The sequence below is a fragment of the Pongo abelii genome, chromosome 18, assembly GCF_028885655.2.
Source record: "Pongo abelii isolate AG06213 chromosome 18, NHGRI_mPonAbe1-v2.0_pri, whole genome shotgun sequence".
NCBI lineage: Eukaryota > Metazoa > Chordata > Mammalia > Primates > Hominidae > Pongo > Pongo abelii.
The window spans coordinates 57,812,368-57,839,455 of NC_072003.2; the positions used below are offsets into that span (position 1 = coordinate 57,812,368).

At 38.5% G+C, this 27,088-nt stretch overlaps 1 protein-coding gene and 2 non-coding genes across 14 annotated transcripts in view; all 3 read right to left on the minus strand.

Annotated features, from left to right (window-relative positions):
* Positions 1 to 27,088, minus strand: part of CNOT1 (CCR4-NOT transcription complex subunit 1) — a 109,446-nt gene that overhangs the window by 19,989 nt on the left and 62,369 nt on the right. For 4 of the 12 annotated variants that reach the window (XM_024233396.3, XM_024233400.3, XM_054534000.2 and 1 more), the window contains 18 exons: positions 19,516 to 19,666; positions 17,768 to 17,969; positions 16,136 to 16,282; positions 15,077 to 15,201; positions 14,544 to 14,830; positions 13,079 to 13,157; positions 10,870 to 11,100; positions 10,409 to 10,549; positions 9,024 to 9,203; positions 6,898 to 7,014; positions 6,518 to 6,628; positions 6,001 to 6,078; positions 5,650 to 5,827; positions 4,691 to 4,821; positions 2,938 to 3,234; positions 1,759 to 1,899; positions 1,562 to 1,666; positions 832 to 951 (listed from right to left, as the gene is read on the minus strand). In XM_024233396.3, the coding sequence (XP_024089164.1) occupies positions 832 to 951; positions 1,562 to 1,666; positions 1,759 to 1,899; positions 2,938 to 3,234; positions 4,691 to 4,821; positions 5,650 to 5,827; positions 6,001 to 6,078; positions 6,518 to 6,628; positions 6,898 to 7,014; positions 9,024 to 9,203; positions 10,409 to 10,549; positions 10,870 to 11,100; positions 13,079 to 13,157; positions 14,544 to 14,830; positions 15,077 to 15,201; positions 16,136 to 16,282; positions 17,768 to 17,969; positions 19,516 to 19,666 (2,821 nt within the window). The remainder of the gene's footprint in view (positions 1 to 831; positions 952 to 1,561; positions 1,667 to 1,758; positions 1,900 to 2,937; positions 3,235 to 4,690; positions 4,822 to 5,649; positions 5,828 to 6,000; positions 6,079 to 6,517; positions 6,629 to 6,897; positions 7,015 to 9,023; positions 9,204 to 10,408; positions 10,550 to 10,869; positions 11,101 to 13,078; positions 13,158 to 14,543; positions 14,831 to 15,076; positions 15,202 to 16,135; positions 16,283 to 17,767; positions 17,970 to 19,515; positions 19,667 to 27,088) is intronic. The other 8 variants (XM_024233403.3, XM_024233399.3, XM_063717313.1 and 5 more) reach the window with 3 other exon arrangements.
* Positions 7,824 to 7,958, minus strand: LOC112129471 (small nucleolar RNA SNORA46). The gene has a single exon (XR_002911871.1). It is a non-coding gene; the product is annotated as a small nucleolar RNA SNORA46 (small nucleolar RNA).
* Positions 19,100 to 19,235, minus strand: LOC112129473 (small nucleolar RNA SNORA50). Its single transcript, XR_002911873.1, has one exon. It is a non-coding gene; the product is annotated as a small nucleolar RNA SNORA50 (small nucleolar RNA).

Below are 27,088 nucleotides of genomic sequence, written 5' to 3' on the forward strand. Positions count from 1 at the left end.
TTAGTATTCATTTCTGACCTTAATGGTTGTACCGTGGTCACACAGGAAAAGGGTTTTGTAAGAAATACAAACCAAAGGAAGAAGGTTTTGTAAGAAATACAAACCAAAGGATTCAGGAGTGATGGGGGTATCAGGTCAGCAACTTACTATCAACTGGTTCGGGGGAAAATGTTTTTCCCTATATTTCCAAGTTTTCTGTAAATACCTTTGAAAATTTTAGAAAATTCTTTTATTTAAAAAATGGGAAGGCTGGGCACAATGGCTCAGGCCTGTAATCCCAGCACTTTGGGAGGCCAAGGTAGGCAATCACTTGAGGTCAGGAGTTTGAGTCTAGTCTGGGCAACATGGCCAAACCCCATCTTTATAAAAAATACAAAAATTAGCTGAGCATGGTGGCACACGCCTGTAGTCCTAGCTCCTCAGGAGGCTGAGGTGGGAGGATCGCTTGAGCCTGGGAGGTGGAGGTTGCAATGAGCTGAGATCGCGCCACTGCACTCCAGCCTGGGTGACAGAGAAAGACCCTGTCTCAAAAAAATAAATAATAAAATTTAAAAATAAAAATAAAAAACCGAAAGTTATTATGCTACCATGCAAATTCCCCTAATTAGGCCAAACATTAAAGTTAAATCACCCACACCCATGTCAATTTTTCTTTAATCCCCTGTATGTCATACTTAATTGGACACAAAGAATACCTACAACTCAAAAACTATAGGTGTTTTTTCCCGTGTAAATTATTCTCCCAGGAAGCAAGTCAAAAAACATATATTAAATGTCAAAAACATTTAAATTGATTGGCAAAACACTCAATTTAATCTAAAACACATTTACCTTCATGGGCTGGGCTAAAAATCCTGTGGGCTGACTTAAGTCATTTGTAGGCAAGAAGCCAGGAACATTGCGTGCAAACTCTTCGTAAACAGCCAACTGCTTTGGGTCCACACCACCAACCTTGAAAGAAGAAAACCTATTTTGACAGAATTCACTCAATAATCAAAATAAACTGTTTTGAAAGTGGAAAGTCTGCATGTGGGTAAGCTCAGGGACACAAGAGTCATTACAACATATAACAGCATGATTAAGCATGCATGCACACACAAATGCAGTTCAGAAGAGGGCTTCTCATTTCCCTGAATCCTGCTAAGAGTCACCTCATTTATAAATTAACTGAGAGTTTCTCTTGGAAAATGCCTCACATGGGATGATGCTAGTGCAATTCTCCCTTAAAGCTGGTAAATATTATCAGATTTCTCACTCTCTCATTGGGAACAATAAGCAACCATTAATGTGAGAAGCCCAAGTTGGGAAACATGGAAACTAGCAGGCACATGAACTCCTTAGAGTAGTAACACTTCAACAACTTTGGAGGAGCAAGGGAATTTAGAGCTATTTCCATACCTGCTCCACAGGCAGCCATTAAGTGAAATGCTATCAAGTTAAGATGTTTTCTCATAAACAACATTTTACCCTGCTGTCCTAATTCCAGTAAGGAGTTCAATCAACAACAACATTAAAAATAAAACAAAGACGGGACGGGGAGAGACAGAGCCCCAATTCTCACTTTCAGCCTGATTTGCTCTGGCATCCGTTCGGCTTGATATGTTAAAACAACAGGATCACAGTATCTACGTCCTTCTTGCCTAGCATGTTTTCTCAGCTCAAATTCCTGCAAACAAAAAAAGTCACTGAGGTTCTTGTTATAAGGCACTTCCCTAAATTAAAAAAGAAAATCTTAAAAGGCAAATTCTAAACACTTACAGTTGCTAATCTCTTGTCCATCTCAGGGCCTGCTTTTTCTACTGCAGTCTTCTGAATAAAACAGCAAGCCAACTCACAATTGTCCTGAGCTAATTGAGCAGCTGCCTGATCCATCATTTCTCTTTGTTGTGGGGAAGCAGTCTATTAATGGAGGTGGGGGGGTGGGGGGAATAGAAGGAAAAAGACTTGAAAGTTGATGTGGACAGACAGGATAGTAGAAAATGCAGTGCATCTGGCAAACGCATTTTAAGTTCTGACTCTACTTATGAATAAGCTGTGATCTTGAAACAGTCAGCTTCCTCACTTTTAAGACAAAAATATCCTAGACACCTTATCAGTTTATTGTGAACATGCCTTAAAATCAGTAAAGCAGGCCAGACGCGGTGGCTCACACCTGTAATCCCAGCACTTTGGGAGGCCAAGGCAGGTAGATCACTTGAGGCCAGGAGTTCGAGACCAGCCTAGCCAACATGGTGAAGCCACTTCTCTACTAAAAAAAACACATAAATTAGTGGTGCGTGGTAGCACATGCCTGTAATCCCAGCTACTTGGGAGGCTGAAGCACGAGAATCAGTTGAATCTCAGAGGTGGAGGATGCAGTGAGCCAAGACTGCACCACTGCACTCTAGCCTAAGCTACAGAGTGAGACCCTGTCACATGAAACAAACATTAAAAAAAAGGCAAAAAACAACCCAAAAAAAATCATTAAAGCAGTAAACAAATTATTAATCATGATACCTGAATTATTAACCATGATATCTGACACTCAAAACTAGTAAGTGAATTATTTGAAAAGTGTGTGCACATGCAACATCACTTTAAGTCATTTTGTATCGGCCTTCTCAAACAGCTTTCATCCTTCCTGGTTAACAGAAATGAGATTGTTAGATATCACTTTTCCTTTTTAAATCTTAATTTATTTAAACCAACAAATATTTGGGTATCTACTATCTGTCAAACATTGTGTAGAGGATATAACAGCAAAAAAAAAAACACCACCACAGACATGATGCTTTGCCTCACAGAATTACAATCTAAAATGATGGAAGACATCAAACAAATATGGTGATTATTAAGAATAAGTGGTAATGCCCAGTGCCATATATAGGCAAAGAAAAAAATTATTACAGACAAGCAGTAATACGTTTTGTACCTATACCAAGGAAATAGCCAACTTACACGAAGGGCTGAGGCAAAACTGTTTTTTAGGTTGGTAGATATGCTCATGAGCAAAGGTTCCCTGCATGTAATCATAGCCATTCCAGCTGTCAAGTTACGCATCATGTGATGAGCTGCTATTCGCATTCGAGATTCCTCCGAATCCAGGGCAAAATCCTTCCTGACTATTTGCTCACAAGTAGTCATGGCAATCTTAATTGATCGATCCACCACAGGATGGACCAGCTCCTGGACAGCCCGTTCAATTGCCTGACGCACACACTGCTTCAACTGTGGATGGGCCTGAAACAAGGGAATCTGGGGGGTTGGGGAGGACAAAGTCAACACCCTGTTTAAATAAGACAATCCAATTCCTACTGGCAATCACATTCATGATTTTGTAAATCAAGGTTAACCAAAAACTACCAGTTTCTACTTAAAGTTAACCAATGGAAAATTCGGGTAACAGAAACTGAGCTCCATACAGGGAAAAGTATTCAGTATACCCTGTGATACACAATAATAGATATATGTCTTTTTTTTAAATCCAAGTTTAATGGACAAACTATTCATTATAATATGCATTAACTACTTAAAGACACACTGTTGGCTTATTTAAAATTTGTGGCTCAAGTACTCTTAAAAGAAAGCAACTTCTCCACTAGCTTGGGAAAATGTAAAAAGAATCAAGTTTATAGAAAAAAGACTTCTTACAAAAACTATTAAAATTAATTCATCACAATAGTGAGCATTTTACAGTACCCACTGAAGTGTTTGGCTTCACTTGAAAGGCTGTTTCTAATCTTTAATTGCAGGTGTAAATTATGCCCCAAAACTTACTTGGTCCCTTTAACTTGCTGAATTAAAAAAAAAAAAAAATTAAACTAGCATATAATAGTGTTCAGAACACTAAGAGTATTCTAAAGATGAATCACAATTTCTGGATCTAGGTGTCCCACTGCCTCTCACTCCGCCCCTCTAAAACTAAGTACCATGTCTATAGTAGTGGGGATGGGGGGACAAGGATAAAATGATTTCTCTGATACCCTTTCAATTCCTTTTAATAAAAAGTTCAATGTATTAATGTTACTCCTGTATTTGTGAACATTTTCAGTTTCTAAAAAGGACAATGAAAACTCCACTCACCTGATTCTGTATTATATATTCTGTTAAGCAGAATAAAAGACTAAAGATAACAATAACATGTCCCCTTGAATGTACAAAGCAAATACTAAGTATAGGAAAAAGGACTGATCAGAGGTCATCTTATATGACCATATTATATCAGACCTCCTTCTGGAACCAGGCCACAACAACATAACTCAAAGTGCTAAGTCCTACTTCAAGATCTTAGCCTAGAAATTGTATACACATGCACAATCAGCTCATTTCCAGCCTTCAGCTGGAAGAAATGGCTTACTGCAGAAGGCTAAAGTGACAAGATAAAGAAAATAAAAAGCTATGGTATACATTAAGCATCTTTTACTCTGTGTAAGGAATTCCTGGAGATTGTGATTTTATTGCCAGCTAAATTTTAGTATCACAGGTTTGGATATGAGGAACCAATATAACTGCCATCTAGTCACTCTATCTCTTAAGGGAAGAAGAAAAATCCCAACTGAACTACACAGCAGTTCTAGATCTCCATCCTTTCTGACAAACTCTACAACCTAGGAATCCAGAAGGAAGGGCAAAGAGCTGAAGAAAAGGTGACCAAACAAAATTTACCTTATCACAAACTAGAAGCTGGGAGAATGGAGCAGTGTTTACTTACTGTTGGATTTAGAGTAATGTGTGGTGCCAAGCCCGCAAGGGAATAGACATTGATGTCGTGGTAGCTGTACTGTGGCTGTGGTGGAACCGTGGCTGTACAAGTGGTGTTGGTAGCTGGTGTAGTAGAAGTTGCTAAATGTCAAGTAATAAAGAGAGATTTAAAAAGTACATTTGTTGACTTTATTATAAAATTAGCTTAATATCATTGAGTGGTCATTATCTAATTAAACTAATTAAATTGGGAGAGGAGGGAAGGATGTAGCAGCTCCTATTTTTCCCACTCTGAAAGGGAAATTCTGTTATTATAACAGAGATATACACGAAGTATGTTAAACTATGTCAGTGGCAGTGCCCCACAGCACAGAAATCAACTGAGCAGCCATGCCATATTGTCAGGCCCAAGTCCTATAAACTTAGTCTATATTATAGATGTATGTTTTCAACCTAGCCTGTTCCTAGGTTTATCTGGGGATTCTCAGCTGCTGAGGACTGAGAAAGAAAGAAAAGCTCAATTTATTCTAACCACAACTCCCAATCATTCAATACTCCTGCACCCTTCTCTCATCTTCTTCATGTAGATAAAACAGTCCATTCCCTTGGCAGATCTAGCAGGTCTGGTCATACCCAGATATGAGGGGTTAACAGGCCATCATAGTATGCAGTTATTTCTGGGACTTCACACAACAAAGGAGATAACCTGGCCTAGCTGGGATATGAGAGGCAACTGATTAAATCACATTTAGTTAATAATATGCATGAACTGCCAGGATGGAATCTAAGATGGTAACACAAGGCCTAGTCATTACTTTTGCTTGATAATTAGGAGGCTCAGCAAAACGTATACAAAGTTTCACCACTACATTATGTGGGAAATTATAGTTTGCTATATACATGGACGTGTACCATTTAAGATAGTATCCTGGCTAACAGAAGCCTTCCTTGACTAATTAGCACACTTACTTGTGGTTGTGATGGGAGGGAGTTCTTCTGGCTGCTTGACATCTTTCTTTGGAGCAGAGAGTTGCTCATCTAAATTCTTCAGGCGATCTTTATCCTTCAGGAGGTTTCCAGGTTTTAGCTCATTGATGTCTAATGCAAGGTTCTTGCAGAGAACCTCAATTTCAAACTTCAAGTTTAACTGCACAGTTCCAGAGTTGGATTAGAATTTTTAAAAGAAAACTTTAGTTTTACTCATAACATACTCTACTTTCAGTTATTATAGTACTTCCCCCAAAATACCCTGCCTTCACTGTAAGTTTTAATAATGTGAAGGCAAAGAATGTTCCAGAAGACAAGGAAGCAGTAAATTACCTTTAAGTCATGCTCCTGATGTAGCTCAGCTAATACATTCATAATTGCCATTGTCCAAGGGTTTGGTGGCCTAAAAACCTAAAGAAAAGCTATTATGTTAAGCTGGCCCAAAATGTGCCCTTTAATTTGGATTATTTAAAAACAATTCAATACAACATAAGGGGATGGGGGGGGGAGTCAAACAAATAAAAAACAAAAAACAAGGATCAAAAAATAACCAAAAATAGTTAAACATAGTTAAACACTTATACCTCTGTAGCCATAACAAAACCCCCAGCCTTCTCACCTATATCACATTTCAAAAACAAAACAAAACCAAAAACCAAAAACCAAAGCCAACCATTACAATCTTTCCTATTTCACCCAGCGTCTCAAATTGGAAATCCAAGTGCCATAGAGGAAAACGGACTTAACTAGCTTTACCTCACAAGAACTAAGAATATAATCTCTTGACCTCGTGCTAAAACAAAGCAATGCTTAGAAATTAGCCATAAATAAAATATTAAAATCTACTCACCACACTACGAATGCTAGATTCTAAGACTTTGGCAACAAAGGGCACTACATAGAGCAATTCTTGTTGTCCTTTAACATAAGCCTCTAGCAGCAATGATTTCACATCCAAATCCTAGAATAAGAAAAATACTTTCAAAAGCTGGGAATATACTCCCCAAAATGGTATAACATAACCAAAGAAAAGTATTTTGCCAAACTTATCCCCAAAACAGGAATCAACATAATGTCTAGTCCTTGCCTTACAAAAAGGGGTTAACAACTCAAAACGTGGGCCAAAATCTTACAAAACCCCAATAATCATTAAATAGCTCCAAACAGCCAATACTTGTAATCATAATGTGCTGAAGATTCTCAATTTTTACACATTTAGATGAAACTCACAGTGTGTAAGATGGGTTTGTTTTTAGCTAATGTGATCATTCCTAGCCAATGTCCCAAGTTCTTCAGCAAAGAACGATCTGAGAAATTGGCCGCAGCTTTATCAGAGGTCAGGAGCACCTGAAATAGTGTAAGATTAAGAAAGATATCAGAATGAGCTTATGAAAGAAAACTCAACTAAGTATTTAAGAATTCCATTATCCTATCCTAAAGACAAGTCATCATTTCTAAGAACAGGCCCCAAAGTAGAATTACTCTGTATATCATTCTCAATATCATTTTGCTGTGTTCATGATTCAACAGTGCTATTTTTACCTTTAAGAAGTCTTTACATTTTTTCAAAATAGGTACAAACACATTGCATAAAATTCAAAAAGAACACAAAGTTATGTGCCAGCTATCCTCCCCTAGAAAAGTATTTTCAACTCTGAAAACCTTAGCTAGGTTTAAAGCAGAGACCTAACTACAAAGCTATTTTGAAATGCTAAATTAATTTAAATGAGGATGATAGCCATGCTTAAGTCCTTAAAGGCAGCAAGCATACAAAAGAATATAATCAAATTAGCCTCCTATTGCAATCTTCAGTATATCCAGGTCATTAACAAATCTCTGCAGCCAACCAAGATAACTTTCTGAGATATAGTATAATACTGTTTATATACTTCTTTTCAAATTTCTAAAAAACCCAAACCATTTAACTGATTCTCCAGTTACTGTTTTTCTAAGGGGGACAGAACTAACATAGGAGAGTGTTTTGGCTGCAGGTATGCACACATGTATATACCCATCTACTCTGTGGTACCTCTTGACTTAGGGCTATATTTAAACTTCTGTTTAAAAAAACAAGGTACTGAAACTTTGCTAGAGTATGTGGAAACTTTCATGTATCCCAACCACCCTTGCTATCAGATAATAAAAACGAAATAGAGCCATGTTCCTTAACTCTATACAGCAACAGCAGAATGGCACAAGTCAGCTGTGCAACAGAGAGCCAGGAATTCTTTTGCACTACAGCGTAACCAAGAATGGGGAATACGCCCATCCACAGGTTTAAATATAGTGCTGGTTCCTAAGCCAATGACCCAAGTTATTGAGCAAAGAATGACCACAGCTGTATGCTGGTTCTAGAAGTTTTTCCTCCTAAGAAATAAATGATGGTTTAGAAATTAAAATACTTGAATTTTGTTTAATAAGCCTCAGCTCAGTAGAATTTTACCTTAAACTGCACAGACTCCTAGACAACAGCTATTCCACAAACAGATTTAGAGTCTAAAGATATCTGGCACTTGAATACCACAAGATACAAATGAAAACATTCAGGAGAGTATTGTTTATAATAGTTTAAGTGATTAACAACACAAATGCCCAGCAGCAATACAAATCCATACAATGGTTTTCTACAAGACTATATTTTTCTGTTCTCTAAAAAAGAGGACTGGCCAGGCACAGTGGCTCATGCCTGTAATCCCAGAACTTTGGGAGGCTGAGGAGGGTGGATCACCTGAGGTCAGGAGTTCGGGACCAGCCTGGCCAATATGATTAAATCCCATCTCTACTAAAAATACAAAAATTAGCTGAGCATGGTGGCACACCTATAATCCCAGCTACTCGGGAGGCTGAAGTAAGAGAATTGCTTGAACCTGGGAGGTGGAGGCTGCAGTGAGCCAAGATCGCGCCACTGCACTCCAGCCTAGGCAACAGAGTGAGACCACATCTCAAAAAAATTAAAAGGGGGCTACAGCAAAGAGCATTATCATTATCATGAATAATATCCAGGGGAGGAAAAAAAAGCAAGTGAAAAAAATGAAAAGGATGCACAGAGGGTGACACCATACAGAATATGCTAACCAATACTATGCTGTTTACGTATAACAGTGGTAAAGTTCTAAAATCATGCATGGCATGACAAAAACAATTCATAATAGTGGTTACTTTCAAAGAAAAGGCACAGGGTATGCCTATAAATTTAAGCTCTGCATAAAATTTAGTTCCATATAAGAAACAAAATCTACAGCAATTTCCAGAGGTACCTAATATTGACAATATATATGGAAAAATAGCAAAAATCCTAATCAAATATTTCCAAATTCAAAGCAATAATTAAAGAAAATATAAGAACCAACTCTTACTTTAATGTTTCTGTAGGTCTCATTCAGAACCATCTTGTTAAATTCAGGATTCTTCAGCGTGTCAAGGAAGTTTGAATACAGGCTATGAAAGTTTGGCTCAATACTGACTCTCTTCATAACCAGATACTGTGAAACCCAAGGCATAAATTCTTCTTTCACCGTTTCCTTTAGCTCTTCAACCTAGCCGGTCAATACGACATGGGAAGCACAGAATCACACTATGATAAACATTTGGTTTCTATGAACCATACTATACAGCACATGGCTCCTTACAAAACTAACTAGATGCTAAAGAATGGCTTTCCTTCACACCAGATAGATGCTATGAAGAAAAGTATGCTCAATTCCATAGTCAATCACAACTCAACCCATAAGTGATTGGGACTGAAACATCTATGGTTATTTTCAGCTTTAAAATTATAAAACATGTAGTCCCCCATCTCCACATAAATTACTTATCTACAAGCTGCCATTAACAGACCTATAGTGTAACCAAGAATGGGGAAAATTCCAGAACTATGTTTTCCTAAATTTCCATCTACAGGAATCCTTAGCTAACTCTGGCGTTTCCAAGTACAGTTGACCCTTGAACAAGGATTTGAACTACATGGAGTAAAATTAAATGTAGATTTTCTTCTATTAATACCTCCACTACCTCGGAGACATCAAGACCTCCTCTTCTCCTCCTCAGCCTATTAAATATAAAGATAAAGACCTGTATGATAATCCATTTCCACTTAACAGATAGTAAATATATCTTTTCTTCCTTATAATTTTCCTTCACAGTTTTTCTAGTTTATTTTATTCTAAGAATACAGTATTATATGCATATAAGATAGGTGTTAATCAACTATTTGTTTTATCACAGTAAGGCTTCTGCATGGCAGACAAAAACAGTAGGCTGTCAACAGTTAAGTTCTGGGGTAGTAAAAAGTTATAACAGGATTTGGCTATATACAGGATTGGCAAACCTAACGCCCATGTTGCTCAAGGGTCAACTATACTGTCTTACCATGTAATCTGAGGGGCAAGTAGCATGCATTCTTTATGCTTTTCACAAAGTCTGCCTCAGTTATTAGGTTGTAATAAATACTCTGAATAGTCTCTGGGAGAAAATGAGTTATGACTAATGACTAGTACAAATGAAACTTTCTATCACCATGAGAACATTAAGCTTATTTCAAAAAGCTTATAACTCGCTACAAAACAAAACCTTAAAAACTGGTACTATTTAATGTTTACCAAAACCACTAGTTAAATATACATATTCCCTTTGAGTTTATTACCTCTACCTTTAAAGTGAGTATGCAAAAGGGTCAACTATATATCCTTTGGTCCATTAACGAAAAAAAGAAGGCATTTATAAACCATGACAGCATGCTCACCTTTTGTGTCATATTTGACTGTGAGAGATTATTGAAAATAAAAGCAATTTTCTCCTGGATATTTTCTGGGGGCTCCACAATTCTCTCAGTTTGATCTGTGGCCACAAGCAACGTATCTATATTTGTAGTATTAATAGAAGGCTAAAAAAAAAAAATAAAGTACATAAGGCAAATAAGTTGAAATGCTTCCCTGAAAAAAATCCAATAATGTATACAGATTTAGTGTTAAAAAATACACATGGTATGATTGATTGTGTATTAGAAATGTGGGCAAGAATAGTGAACTATTAATATGTTTGCCTCTGGGAAATATAAGGATGGGAGATACAAAGGAAGAAATGTCAGTCTTTTATATCTTTTTTAGTAGGCATGTGTTATGAAAAAATTCTCATACATGTTCACCACTGATTCTTACAATATAATCATAAATCCTGGAAGAGAAAAAAGATAGATCTACTTACTGGCACATCTTTCTTAAAGCTGACTCCAGTTGGCCTGGTGACCGTAACCGTTTTAGCAACAGTGGTGGTTGTTGAGGTGGTTACCATAGTGCTAACTTGACCAGCAAGAGGAGCTTTTGCTGGAACCTGGGCCTGAGCCTGGGCCTGAGCCAGTGCAATACTTCCAGGGGTTGTGATAGAGCCTTGCATTTTCACAGGAGGATCTCTAGACTGCTGTCCATACTCAATATACTAAAAGGGTAGGGAGAAGAAAAAAGAGTTAACCTTAATTGCTAAGTCTGGATTATATGTCCCTCTTTTCTGAGAGGGTAAAAAACATGTCTGAGTGCTCTTTTGGTTCATCTAGCTCACATACTCTTTGCCCCATACCCTGGCACTAATACATAAGTAGATTCCATGAACTCCTTCAGCGATAAAATCTTAGTATTTATGAGAGAACTACAGCAAAACAACTTCTAAAGAAGCAGCCCCAGATATCTGCATATAAATGCCTTTAAACTTCTTAAAAAATGCAAACTTTAATAAGTCTTAATAATTCATCCAGTAAACTCATCTCTTTTCTAATTAGGCAGCAATGAGAAACCACAGGCCTTAAAAACAAAACAAAAACCATGGTAGTATGAGTTATTATCACAATAAAGCTGTTATTACAAAAAAAAAAAACCTCACTTTACATAGCCCATCCCCACACAATTTAGAGTGATGAGATAAGGATCCTGAAGCTATTTCAACAGTCCTTACCTAGCAGAACTAAACCTACCAATTATGTATACAACAGTTTTATTTTTAGAGGGACATTTCTAAAGTAGGAAAGAGAGTCTCAGAAGACAGTATAGCCCTTTATACTGATAAAGCACAGAAAGTGATGATCTCTCTCTCTCTCTGGTATCTTGCTACAGTGGGTGCTAGGGACTAGTTTTGAGTGATCACTCCCCTGCCATCTCACTCTTTCTCCAAGTCTTTCAAGCTCCATATTCCTGTCTCTTGTCTCAATCCACTCACTTGAATGAATATACTCCACATTCCCAGAGATTAAGTCATTACAATAACCCTGCCCTCCTAATAAACCTAGAAGGATGAGGTAGAGAGCACTGAACTAAGTTAAAATACAGAATATCAAGTAGTTCAAATTCTGATCTTCCTGATTCCTTAAAATAAGATCTTATAAAGTTGCCTACTGCATGTTAAAAATAAAGTCAATTAACCAACTTTCCTGTTCTATATAAACTGATGTTGACCAAAACCAAGACAAAGGTATAGATAACGCTTACCAATTAACCTAAAATCAGTCACTGAAACAATGCTTCTCAAATTTCAGTAATAATAACAATCATACAAAATGGTTTTTAAAATGTATATTCCTTAGGTCTATTTTCCCAGAGACTGACTCCTTCTAAATAAGCATCTCAGGCGGGTGCGGTGGCTCACACCTGTAATCCCGGCACTTTGCAGGGCGGAAGTGGGCAGATCACCTGAGGTCAGGAGTTCAAGACCAGCCTGGCCAACATGTGGAAACCTCGTCTCTACAAAAATACAAAAATTAGCCAGGCATGATGGCAGGTGCCTGTAATTGCAGCTACTCAGGAAGCTGAGGTGGGAGAATCACTTGAACCCGGGAGGACGATGTTGCAGTGAGCCAAGATTGCCTCACTCTAGCCTGGGCAACAGAGCAAGATTCCATCTCCCCCCACCCAAAAAAAAGAAAAAAAGAAAAAAAAAAACAAAACACCACAACTCAAAGGAATCTAAGGAGGTGGTAAGAAGCCTGTATTTTTAATAAACATGATCTAAGTCTTACGTGTAACAGTTTGGGCTCATATTAACTCAAAAATTTCAGATTTTTATACACAAGATTCCCACTCCAATTCCCTTTTAGCATCAGGCAGGGTGTCTGTACTTTATCTAAGATAAAGATTCTCTTAGTAAAACTGTTTATTCTTCAATTGCATTATCAGGTTAAAAGAATGAGTAAAAAGTTTTTGAAGTAAGCCTGCTACTTAGAAAAGATAATCCAAGAATGATTATTTTTTCATGTTCTCTTGTAAGGCCACAAAATGAGCAACCTCAACAAAAGATATGTATACCTATATCACGCCAATCATTAAGAAATCTTAATGCCATTACTATCAAGTCTACAAAGAAAAGCCAAAATATTAAACCCTCCAAATACTACATAGCTATTTGGGTTTTAGGTACAGAGGGCACTTACCTCCTGTAAATGATGTGGAAATTGCATAAAGTGACTGATAGAAGCCAAATGCTGACAGTACTGGGGATAGTCCTTCAATCTGCCAACAAAATCATTCTACCATCATTTCATGTCCCTAACAAAATGTTTCGTCCAAATGCTAATCTAGGCCACTTTTCCATCTTACCTCTGAATAACTTATTTGAACAAAATGTCAAAGGGAAGAAAACAAAAATAGAAGGAGAAAATACTTATGATTTTCACAGGATTTACATCAGAAAATACACTACCTCTGATTTTTAAAGGCTATATTTTACTTAAAAATAGATTAAAATGAGCCACTTATCTGGAAACAATTCAAATTTTCACCAACATACGAATGGAAAAATAGTTTGTGGTCAACTCATATAGTAGAATACTACACAACTATATAAAAAAACAGACTACTGAAACGTAGTAACATAAGTCTCAAAAAACTACATATTTGTATGACTCTGTGTAAATGGCATTCTAGAAAAACCTTAGAGATTATCAGAGAGTGGGAATCAGGGAAGGGGACTAACTACAAAGGGGAACAAGGAAACCTCTTGGGAGATAATGAAAATATTCTGCATCAGCCAGGCATGGTAGTTTATGCCTATAATCCCATTACTGTGGGAGGCAGGAAGATCACTTGAGGCCAGGAGTTCCAAAATATTCTGTATCTTGATTGTGGTGGTAGTTACACAACTGTATAAATTTGTCAAAATTCAAAGAACTATACACCTAAAAGGGAAGACTTCTACTGTACGAAGTATGCCTCATAAATAACCAACCAAAAAACCTCTGTTCTCATTTTAGTTTTCCTATCACTTATATTAAAAAAGAGAAGCTTTGGCTGGGCCCAGTGGCTCACACCTATAATCCCAGCACTCTGGGAGGCCAAGGCAGGTGGATCACCCGAGGTCAGGAGTTCAAGACCAGCCTGGCCAACATGGTGGAACCCTGTCTCTACTAAAAATACAAAAATTAGCTAGGTGCAGTGGCACGCCTCTGTAATCCCAGCTACTCGGGAGGCTGAGGCAGGAGAATCGCTTGAACTCAGGAGGCGGAAGTTGCAGTGGGCCTAGATTGCGACACTGCACTCTAGCCTGGGGGACAGAGCAAGACTCCGTCTCAAAAAAAAAAAAAAAAAAAAAGCTTCAGGCCAGGCACGGTGGCTCACACCTATAATCCCAGCACTTCCAGAGGCTGAGGTGGGAGTTGAGACCAGACTGAGCAACATGGTGAAACCCTGTCCGTACAAAAATTACAAAAGGCTGGGAATGGTGGTATGCACCTGTGGTCCCAGCTACTCAGGAAGCTGAAGTGGGAGAATCACTTGAGCCCGCGAGGTCAAGGCTGCAGTGAGCCAAGATTGCACCACTGCACTCCAGCCTGGGTGAGAGTTAAGACCCTGTCTGCGGGGTCAGGGAAGAGATCCTTCATAGGAAACCTATCCACTTACCTGTTTTTAAATCTATCTAGTGCAGCAATCCCAAAATAATACATTTTGGATCCAAAAGGCTTGCGTAAGGCTTCAAGAACATATCGTAGAGCCAGACCTAGTGCCATGTAAGTGACCAGTCCTTTCTCAATTATACCACCAAACAGGCAGGCTGTTATATGTAACTCTTTATCAGGATACTGGGGAAAAAAACGATATTCTTCAAACAAGTTCCTTAGCATACAGTTAAATACTTCTCGTTCCCTCTTTATAGTAGAGTCTTTAAATCTCTGCAGCATCTCTAATACCTGAAAAAGCAAGACAAAAACAACGCACACAAAAAGGAAACAATTACTAAGAGCCTTTCTCAAATATGCTTGACAAAAGACTATTAAGTAGAACATTTACCAAAAGAGCTTGAGACAAATATTAAGGTTTCAAAACACAAACCGCTATATCAGAGCACTTTGAGCTGGATTTCTAAAAACACTGAAAAGGACATTTATTTAAGACTGGCCTAAACAATAAATAATTAGATCATCCTAGACACTCACCTCATCAACAGACATGGTTGGATGTGGTGGATGATTATATATTCGCTGGAAATAGCTGTTTGCTTCATCATCTATCTCTTTACTAAAGTGCTGGTTTGCCTCTGGCCACACCTGAGACAAGTCCGCTGTTGGAAACAAAAAAGGAATCAGTGGGCATTTAAGCCCTTCCTCCACTTTCCCATAAAACACAGCCAGCCAGAGACTATTATAGCTCTAACTTTAAGGGAAATATAAAAAAAACTGGAAAAGGTATTAAGCGGTCAAGTTTCAGTATTAATGTGTGCTAGGGTAGAGATAAAAGATCCTTAACAAAGTGCCTTCCATAATTCTACATTAGTATTATCTTCATCAGGACTTATTAACACAAAAGTTAACTTGGTTCAAACTCATAACGCACTTACCCTTAATATAACCTCATTAGGTTAACAAATCTTTATCACTTTATAATAAAAATCACATTTAACATATAAGAATTATCATGCAGGTGCATGAAAGACTGATGTAAACACAAAGCATGCTACAAAACATAACATTCAGACAAGCCTTTCACACTAACGTTATTAAGTCAGCTGGAATATTTTCAACCTTGTGTCATGACTATGCAGTCCCAATGACAAGGACTTCAGTCAATCATACCTATGGATTTATAAAGATGACTTCTATGAGTTTAGTTAGCATAAAAAATTACTAAGGAGGTGAAACAAAAATTGGAAACAGAAATCTGAAATTGTCCTTGTCACTCCTGACTTGCTTTAAAAGAAACTCAACACATGTTTAAGTACAAGAGTTACATTCGTATATCTACCACATATTAATTTCTCCTTATCATACCTACTTCTTACTTTTAGGATAAACACCCTCAGGATGCAGCCTCTTATTAACCATGACTTTGTTCTGGGAAGGAGTGATACCTCTAACTTTTAATAATTCAAATTTGTGAATTGATTCCCATTGGTCTAGGAGGCACATCAACACATGGCCCTACTAACACAAATGAGACATACAACTAAACATTTTTATCAGTCACACTTCACAATCACAGACAACACTACCACTTACAAGGTTTCATCTTACTCTGCTGGAATGTAGGCTGATTCAGTCCAGAGGTGCCCAGTTTCCTCTGTACAAAAGGGTCGTTATTCACTGCAGGGAGTCCAAGAGCACCAGTTCCTATACCAGTCAGGCTGCCTGTGCCAAGACCACCTACTAGAGAGAACGAAGGCAGCCACAAATCCTATCATTATTCATATTCTTGATTTTATTCACATCTCAGATATATTAATAAGACTGACTTTTAAAATAAAGTCATAGTAACTCTTACTTTAAAAGTCAGAGTCTTTGTTAATTCCCTTATTACATCTATTCAATTTTACAGAGCCTATAAACTAGGCAGTAACGGATAATCCCCAGATTTCTTTAGCATCTGGAATTATTTATATTCTTGATAATGTGCAAAAAATTAATGTATACATTCTCAAAGCACATACTCCTATACCCAAGGTAGTTAAAATAAGGAGCTGGCTGGCTTTTCTCAATGATTCAAATCAGGTAATTTCATGATACTGTCTTCTAAAGTTACCATGAGTCTCAAAACTTCTTTATTCCTCTCAACTCTAACAAATGGAATCTTACAATAATTAGAGCTTTGCTAGGAAGGCCTTAGTAAGTTCAGTAACGTTTATTTAAATGAATTAATCATCAAAGCTAGAAGCATACAGTAGCAATGCTAACTAGATTAGAGTCAATGACAACATGGAAGTCCTTAGGTTTTAGTGCCCAAACTTACAGCGTCAACATAAAAGGTACAAGGGGCTAAGAAGATGTAGGTACAAACAACCACAACAACAACAACAACAAAATATGCTTTTATTTCAATGTAAAGTTACATGCCACAATATCTGGGAAAAAAACTGAAAATGTGGCCAGGTGCGGTGCCTCATGCCTGTAATCCCAGCACTTTGGGGGGCCAAGGTGGGTGGATCACCTGAGGTCAGGAATTCGAGACCAGCCTGGCCAACATGGTGAAACCCTGTCTCTACTAAAAATACAAAAAATTAGCAAGGCATGGTAGCAAGGCATTAGTAATCCCAGCTACTCGGGAGGCTGAGGCAGGAGAATCACTTAAACCTGGGGGGCGGAGGTTGCAGTGAGCCAAGATCGCACCACTGCACTCCAGCCTGGGCAACAAGAGCGAAACCCCATCCCCAACTACCCAAAAAACAAACAAACAAACAAACAAAAACCTTAAAATGTTTTTGGGATGTCCTATCATTTTCAAGGTAGGTGAAATGCAGTAAGGCAGGCAGAACATATGCCTGAACATGATATGTACAATAGTTTCTACCTTTATTATACCAACCTGAATTCATAAAGCTGTGAGTTCTTGATCTAAGCCCTTTAGAATGTGATGCACATACATGTTACCACTTATACTATCATTTGTTCATAAAAAATCCTTACTAAATAATTCAACTAACTTGACAACTACAAATATCCTAATTCTTTCCTCCAATTAGACTGAATTGAATATAATCTGTTTTTCTTTTCCCAACTTTGGATACTGAAGTAGCTTTCACAATTTCATTTAAGCAGCTTTCCTTATCACAGTGACTCCAAACCCCTTACCAAACACTACGGCATAACTAAGGCAAACTTATGAATAATCCATGCTCTCATTTGCCTTCCCCTTACCTGGAAGCTGTGATGAAAGTCCTCCAATACCACTGAATGCAGTGGTCTGATTGGGGGTTGAAAGGGGTGGAAATGCTTTTGCTGGTGACTGAGGGGTACTGAATGCAGAACCCAAATTTGGAGGAAAACCCTGCATACTCTGGGTGTGAGGGGCAGCTGAACCACCTATGCTAAGAGATGTCATTCCAGCAAGAGGGTCAATCTAAAGAAAAACATTATAAAAATGTATTAAACATACTTCGAGGAAAGGCAGACACATGTAAAGCAATCTTTAACAACAGCTCTTCATACTCTTAAAAAGCAAACTATTACACCCACTCAATCACAATGATACTTAAATCCCAGTTATCAAGTCAAGTGTGTCAGTCACTTTTCTTACTGTGTCACATATGGAATAGGTTTAAAGAGTTTGCCTTTGACAAAGTACAGGTTGAGTATCCCTTATTGAAAATACTTGGGACCAGAAAAGTTTTCAATTTTGGATTTTGGAATATTTGCGTATACATAACCAGATATCATAACAATCCCATCATGGGGATGGGACCCGTGTCAAAACATGAAATTCACTTGTTTCACATATACCTATATACACATAACCAGAAGGTAATTTTATACAATTTTTTTTTTAAGAATTTTGTGCATGAAACAAAATTATGACTGTGTTTTGACTCAACACGTAGCATCAGATCAGGTATGGAATTTTCTACTTGTGGCGAGTCATGTCAGTGCTCCAAAAGTTTGATTTTGGAGCATTTTGGATTTACAGATTAAGGATGCTCAACCTATAACAGAGCCATAAAAGGGCTACAAAATCTAATGAACAACACTTAAGATGAACTGCCCTAAACTAAACATTTAGTAGTGACATGGGACAGTTATTATATTAATAAATCCTCACAAATTCCAATAAGCCACTTTAAAACAATCTCTCAAGCTAAATTTAAGTAAGTTTCAACATAAATGAAAGTGTTAGAAATTAGAAATGAATCTCCCAGTCAAAATAAATTTAGTCAAAATTTGGGGATTTTTGAGGTGGGGGAAGATCAGCTCCAATTTTGAAAACAAAAACAAGGTATGCTATTCACCAAAATATGTATTTTTAAAATATCTAATAACTGCACTTCCAGGCTTAAGTTTGTGGCACTACTTCATACCTTCATGGCTATAGAAAATGACAAGCAAATGCCCTTTATAGGGAAGTAGCCACTGAATCACTAACTTTTAGCCTCTTTCTTTCCTTAAAACCCAATCTGCCATTCAATGCATCTGAAAATAGAAGCGCAATATGTTGCTCCCAGAGAGAAGGGGGTGGTTGATGTCAGGGAGTAACTTAAATGTACCTTGTTTTTAAAAGAGCAGTTCAGTTGAGAGCTGAAGAGCCCCAGTTATAACAAGTCGTTATGCTCTAGCACTGTTGCTTGGCCCGTGAAGCTACAAACAAGACACATCAGGTTCAAAGGCAGTGCTTATGTCTCAAGAGTCTATGTAATTCATATTTTAAAAAGAAACCCTCTTCATTTACCTAAATAAATTGTCTGTATATTTCCTCTTAGAGTCACGTTCTATTTGATGATAAAATCTATTCTTAACTACAATGCCTATTTACATATCTCCTTTAAAATAAGTGGATGCTAGACATGCAGTTATCTAAAATGTAATAAATTCAGACAATTTATTAATGACATAGGAGCTTATTCTATTCCAAATCTATGGCAAATTAAGATGTATCAAATGTAGCACTCGTTTACCTGAACAGGAGAAATGGCATCTAAGCTGCTAGCACTAGGAGGACGTCCTTTTGGCATAACTCCAGGTGGTGGTTGTCTGGCCTTATTCATAACATTACTGCAATTGGCTACCATAGTGAGGATAGTTTCTGATAGCTCCTGAGAAACACTCCTAAAATAGAGGGGAAAAGGTAAAAAATATCAGTTCCTATTCCCTAGCACATGTAAGTAAACCAACCAATCTGATTTTTTTTTTTTTTTTTTTTTAAGATGGAGTCTCACTCTGTCACCCAGACTGGAGTGCAGTGGCACGATATCAATTCACTGCAACCTCTGCCCCCCGGGTTCAAGCGATTCTTCTGCCTCAGCCTCCCGAGTACCAATCCGATTTTCTAATAAAGAAACTTTGTTGAGGCTGGGCACGGTGGCTCATACCTGTAGTCTCACTGCTTTGAAAGGCTGAGGCGGAAGGATTGCTTGAGCCAGGAGTTTGAGGCCAACCTGGGCAAGATAGCAAGATCCCATGTCTACAAATATTAAATAAGTATTAAAAAGTCGAGGCTGGGCGTAGTGGCTCATGCCTGTAATCCCAGCACTTTGGGAGGCCAAGGCGGGTGGACTGCCTGAGGTCAGGAGTTCGAGACCAGCCTGGCTAACATGGTGAAACCCCGTCTCTACTAAAAACACAAAAATTAGCCAGGCATGGTGGTGCATGCCTGTAGTCCCAGCTACTCGGGAGGCTGAGGCAGGAGAATCACTTGAATCTGGGAGGCAGAGGTTGCAGTGAGCCGAGATCGCGCCACTGCACTCCAGTCTGGGTGACAGAGTAAGACTCCATATCCAAAAAAAAAAAAAAAAGTTAGCTGGATGTCATGGCATGTGCCTGTAATCCCAGCTACTTGGGAGGCGGAGGTGGGAGGACTGATAGAGCCCAGGAGTTCGAGGCTGCAATGAGCTATAATCGCACCACAGCACTTCAGCCTGGGTAAGAGATGAGAAGTAAAGGGAAAGGGGAAAGAAAACTTGCTGGAACATGTAGCTAAATTTCTGCCACATTCCATCCCTCTGCATCTGTCACTCATCACTAGAATTTTCTGAGTACTGGCTTTCTGTTGAAACTAATTTGCACCTCTGAAACGAACTAGTATACAGTACAACCAAAATATTTTAAAATTCTCCAAAAAACATTCCATAGCTTCAACCACTTTGTCAAAAATTATGCCCAAACCCAGACATATCAAAGCAAACAGGCATGCAATTTTTATACTAGTATATCACAGTCTAAGATAATACATGTACTTATAGACAAAAACACCATGCATAGTAATTACCTTTAACAAACACAAGAAGCAGTGACTGACCTCTAAAACAAATGTCGAGTAAATGTTTACTTGACAATTAAACCAATTTTCCTATCTTAGGTTGCTATTACAGGTTGAGCATCCCAAATCTGAAAATCTGAATCCCAAACGCTACAAAATCTAAAACTTTTTGAATGCCAATGTTTAAAGGAAATGCTCATTGTAGCATTTCGGAGTTTGGATTTTGGAATTTGAGGTGTATATTAAGCAAGTAAGTATAATGCAAATGGTTTAAAAAAAACTTTTACACCAAAACCCTAAATACTTCTGACCCCAGGCATTTCAAAGAAGGGATACTCAATCTGTATTGCCTCATACAACTATGGGGTCCTTTGTATTCAGAAGCTCTACTCCGGCCGGGTGCGGTGGCTCACTCCTATAATCCTAGCACTTTGGGAGGCTGAGGCAGGCAGATCACCTGAAGTCAGAAGCTCAGGTCAGAAGTTGAGGTCAGAAGCTCGAGACCAGCCTGGCCAACATGGTGAAACCCCATCTCTACTAAAAATACAAAAATTAGCCGGGCATGTGGCGGGCACCTCTAATCCCAGCTACTCAGGAGGCTGAGGCAGGAGAATTGCTTGAACCCAGGAACCGAGATTGCACTACTGTACTCCAGCCTGGGCAACAGAATGTGAGACTCCGTATCAAAAAAAAAGAGGCTCTACATGGTAGCTGGGGGTGGAGGTGGCTTACACCTGTAATCCCAGCACTTTAGGAGGGAGGCAGTGGTGGGAGGATCACTTGAGGAAGGAGTTTCGAGACCAGCCTGCGAACACAGCAAGACTTCATCTCTACAAAAAATTTTAAAAATCAGCCAGGTGTGGTGGCACATGCCTGTAGTCCTAACTACTTGGGAGGCTGAGGCAGGAGGAGTGCTTGAGCCCAGGATTTCAAGGCTGTAGTGAGCTATGATCACATCAATGCACTCCAGTCTTAGAGAAAGAACAAGACCCTGTCTCTAAAAAAAATAAATTTTAAAAGGGGGGGGGGGGGGCAGGCACAGTGGCTCACACCTGTAATCCCAGCACTTATGGAGACAGAGGCAAGCAGATCACAAGGTCAGGAGTTTGAGACCAGCCTGGCCAACACAGTGAAATCCCGTCTCTACTAAAAATACAAAAAATTAGCTGGGGGTGTGTTGGCGGGTGCCTGTAATCCCAGCTACTCGGGAGGCTGAGGCAGGAGAATCGCTTGAACCCGGGAGGCAGAGGTTGCAATGACCTGAGATCGCACCACTGCACTCCAGCCTGGGTGACAGTGCGAGACTCCGTCTTAAACAACAAAAAAAAGCAGTAGCAGCTGTACCTGAACTTAGTCTTAAATCTTCCCACCTAAATTCAGAATGTTACTACTGGCATTAAGAAGTAAAAGTGATCACTCAGAAAAGAAAGCTGTTTCACATTTGGGGGGAAAAAAAATAAGACTAGGGTGCTAACAGTACTGAATAAGCCTGTATTACATTAAAGCAATAGAGAAAAATCTATGAAAATTTTTACTTGTGCCGATAGCAAAATAACAATAGTCTGAACATAGACAACAAATGAAATAAACGAGTTGTTTTATGTCCACTGAAGCCAGGAAGAAAAATACTGTCCCGTACCACATAATGACATTTCAGTCAACAAAATGGTATATGGGACCACATATACAATGGTTGTCCCACATATTATAATATTGTATTTTGCTGTACCTTTTCTGTTTAAATATATAAATACCATTGTGTTATAACTGCCTTCAGTATATTCAGTATAGTAACATCACTGTATAGGTTGGTAGCTTAGGAGGAATAGGTCATACCACATAGGCAAACTGTATACAGTACATTATACCATCTAGGTTTGTTACAGTATACTCTATAATGCTCACACAAAGACAAAATTGCCTAATGACACAAATCTCAGAAATGCATTCCTATTGTTACGCGATGCAGACCACAAAAAAGAAAACGGAGCCTTATACTCCTAAAGGTATTGGTCTACTTACTTTAGAAACAAGTAGAACATTAGTTTCCACAAAAATGCTCAAAATAATTAAAGGTATTTCAAATTTAAGGAAACAAGAGGTCCTCTGAAGCTTCATTTACAAATGTATCTGCATTCCAAATACTCCACAACAATTAAAACTTCATAGAGATATCGTATCTCCATGTTGTCCCATATCTCACCATAACAACGGGCACATACTATATTAGCAAGGCTGTGGGGAAATAGATACAATAACACTGCTGGTTTTACAAAATAGAAAAATCCCTATGGAGGAAAATTTTGCGATACCTAACACAATCGCACATGAATTTACCCATTATTCTGACACATCCACTTCTAGTAGTCCAATTATACATTGGTAAAAATGATGGATGCAAAACACTGCTCACTGCAACACTATATGTGATACAAAAGCGAAAACAATGCAAATTTCCACCAGTAGGAGACTGGTTGACTACAGTACAGAACAGCCATTCAATGGAGTATGATGCAGCAAGTAAAAGAAATAAGGAAGCTCACTAATTGTATGGAGTGAACTCTAGGATATAAGATCAAGAAGCAAGTTGCATATGATCTCTTCTACAGTGAAGGATAGGGATAAATATACGAATAAGTATGTATTTGTTTTTAATATAAGATAGCTCAAAAATATTAATGACTGGCTAACTACAGGAGAAAAGGAGAACAAGGTAGAGGTATCAGAGTTCAAAGGAAGATTTCTCCAAATGTATCTTGCTTTAGAGTTTTGACTTTAAAACCACACCTATATTTTACCAATCACAAAAACAAAAGCAAACAAACAAACCACTAAATTAAAAAAAAACTGTTCCAAAAAGACCAGTGCCATGGGTTAGAAAAACAGGGTACCAAGCAGTAGATGGTAATTATATTATACTGCATTGAATCCAAAATGCCTTCAACTGTGTAAGCCACACTAATATTTTATGTCCTATGCAAAAACAAAAAAAGTAATTCCACCAATTGTAATATAAGACACACCACCAATGAGACACATCATTTCAGAAATGTTAAAGTAGGAAGAAAAATAAAATGGGCACTTTAGAATAAAATATGGTAAATTAAAATATTCACCTTTACTATTTAGGGATAAATTCTTATTTCTGACACAGTTTCAAACTTAGAAGTGGCAAGAATTGGCCGGGTGTGGAGGATCACCTGTAGTCAGGAGTTCGAGACCAGCCTGGCCAACATGATGAAACCCCATCTCTACTAAAAATGCAAAAAATTAATTAGCTGGGCGTGGTGGCGCACACCTGTAATCCCAACTACTCGGGAGGCTGAGGCAGGAGAATCGCTTGAACCTGGGAGGCAGATGTTGCAGTGAGTCAAGACCGCGCCATTGCACCCCAGCCTGGGTAACAAGACAAAAACTCCATCTCAAAAAAATAAATAAATAATAAATAAATAAAAGAAGTGGCAAGAATATTACAATTAACTCCCACAAATGCTTCTCACGCCAATGGTATACATTTGCCCTATTAACCTAACCATTATTTCTATACTTTTCACCCTGCAGCATTGGTTTGGATATACCATGAATTTATCCCTAAATGCTTCACTACATGTTTTCTTCTTTTTTTGAGACAGGGTCTCACTGTCACCCAGGCAGGAATGCAGTGGTGCAATTATGGCTCTGGCTCTGCCTCCTGAGTTCAGATGATCCTCCAACCTCAGCCTCCCCAGTTGCTGGGACTCCACGCATACAGACCATGCCCAGCTAATTTTTAAATGTTCTTTTCAGAGACGGGGTTTCGCGATGTTGCCCAGGCTGGTCTCAAACTCCTAAGCTCAAGCAACTTGCCCACCTCAGCCTCCTAAAGTGCTGGAGTTACAAGTGTGAGCCACCATGCTCAGCCTTCACTATATATTTTCTATGAACAAAAACATTTTCCTACATAGCCATGTAAAATCAAACATCAGAAGCTTAACAATGATAAAATAAACAGGCCATGTTCACATTATACCAACTATTCCCACAATGATCTTCAAAGCTATTTTTCCCATTGCATTAAGTTGTCACCTCTCTTCAGGTCATTTAATCTGAAAGATTTTCTTAGCCTTTACGTGTTCTTCTTGACTTTATTCTTTTAAGTACAAGTCAGGGCCAAGTGCAATGGCTCATACCTGTCATCCCAGCACTCTGGGAGGCACAGGCAGGCGGATCACTTGAGGTCAGGAGTTCAAGAGCAGCCTGGCCAATATGGCAAAACCCCATCTCTACCAAAAATACAAAAAATTAGCCAGGTGTGGTAGTGGGCGCCTGTAGTCCCAGCTACTCAGGAGGCTGAGGGAATTGCTTGAACCCAGGAAGCAGGGGTTGCAGTGAGCCGAGTTCACACCACTGCATTCCAGCCTGGGCAAGACAGCAAGACCCTGCCTCAAAAAAAAAGGAAAAAAGTACAAGTCAGTTGTTTTGTAGAATGTCCCTTGATTTGAGTTTGTCTGATATTCTAAATTCAAATTAGGTATTATAACCTTACAGCATAAATTACCTTGTATTCTTCTCAGTGCATTTTATGAAACACATGATGTAGGTTTCAGATGGTGATCACTTTGATCAATAGACTAACATGGTATCTGACAGGTTTCTCCATTGAAGTTGTTTTCCCCCTTTGTAATTACAATGTAATTTGTGGAGAGATATTTTCAAACTACATAATTATCCTGCTCTTCAAACATATATCCATTACTATTAACACACATTAAAGATTACAACTCCATCATAATCATTCTATATTTATTAGTCGAAATAACTTTCCTTCTCTGGCATTTATTATCATCAGTATGGACTCAAAATACTTTGGATACATTATCTTATTAAATTTTTCAACAAGTACTGCTAATAGATCAATTAAAGAAATTAATTGAAACCCAGAAGTTAGGTAAACTGCCTTCTTACAATAAAAACATTTTGCGCAATTTTAACAGGCAATTAACTTTCCAGAATATTCCACTGCAGATGGATTAAAATGTATAAATGTAAAAGGCTACACTTTAGAACTTGAAACTGTAGAACATTTAGAGCTTATAGAGTAGAGTGCTTTGGACTGGATAACTATTTGTTGTACAAGGCAGTCTTGTGCACTGTGGAATGTTTAGCCAGTATCATTGGTTTCTTTTTTTTATTTTTGAGACGGAGTTTCACTCTTGTTGCCCAGGCAGGAGTGCAATGGCAAGATCTTGGCTCACCCCAACCTCTGCCTCTCGAGTAGCTGGGATTACAGGCATGCGCCACCATGCCTGGCTAATTTTTCTATTTTTAGTAGAGATGGGGTTTCTCCATGTTGATCAGGCTGGTCTTGAGCTCCCAACCTCAGGTGACCCACCCTCGGCCTCCCAAAGTGCTGGGATTACAGCTGTGAGCCACCACACCCAGCCTAGTATCATTGGTTTCTACACTACTAGATAGTAGAGGCACGTTTCTCTCTAATTATGACAGCCAAAAAGACCATCAGGCCAAGCATGGTGGCACGCGTCTATAGGACCACCTACTCACAAGGCTCAGGCAGGAAGACTAAGCCAGGAGTTCAAGGTTGCATTGAGCTATGATTGTGCCTGTGAACACGCACTGTACTTCAGGCTGTACAAACAACACAGTAAGACCTCATGGGAAAAAAAGAAAGAAAAAAAAAAAAGGCTGAGCATAGGTGGCTTATGCCTATAACCCCAGCGCTTTAGGGTGCAGAGAGGATTGCTTGAGCCCACGAGTGAGCCATGATCACATTACTACACTCTAGTCTGGGTAACAGAGCGAGACTATTCAAACAACAACAAAACGAAATAATGCTGGCCAGGCGTGGTGGCTCATACCTGTAATCCCAGCACTTTCGGAAGCCAAGGCAGGAGGAGTGCCTCAGCTCAGGAGTTTGAGACCATCCTGGGCAACATGGTGAAGCCCCATTTCCACAAAAAATTAAAAATAAAAAAAAATTTTAAAAATAGGCATGCATGGTGACATGTGCCTGTAATCCCAGGTAATTGGAGGCAAGACATCATCTCAAAAAAAAAAAAAAAATACATTCTCATAAAGCAAAACGACAGGGTATGGGCTGATTTCTTCTCCTTCATAAAAGCAACCAGAAAAGTGTCTGAATCAACTTTTTCAGAACTTTGGAAGTTAACCAAAGGCTTATAACAAGTGGGAAATTTTTATTCAAGAGACTATCAAGCTTTCTAGCATATTAATTTGCCCTATTATTCCCATCTCCAGCTCCACAGCCAACTTAG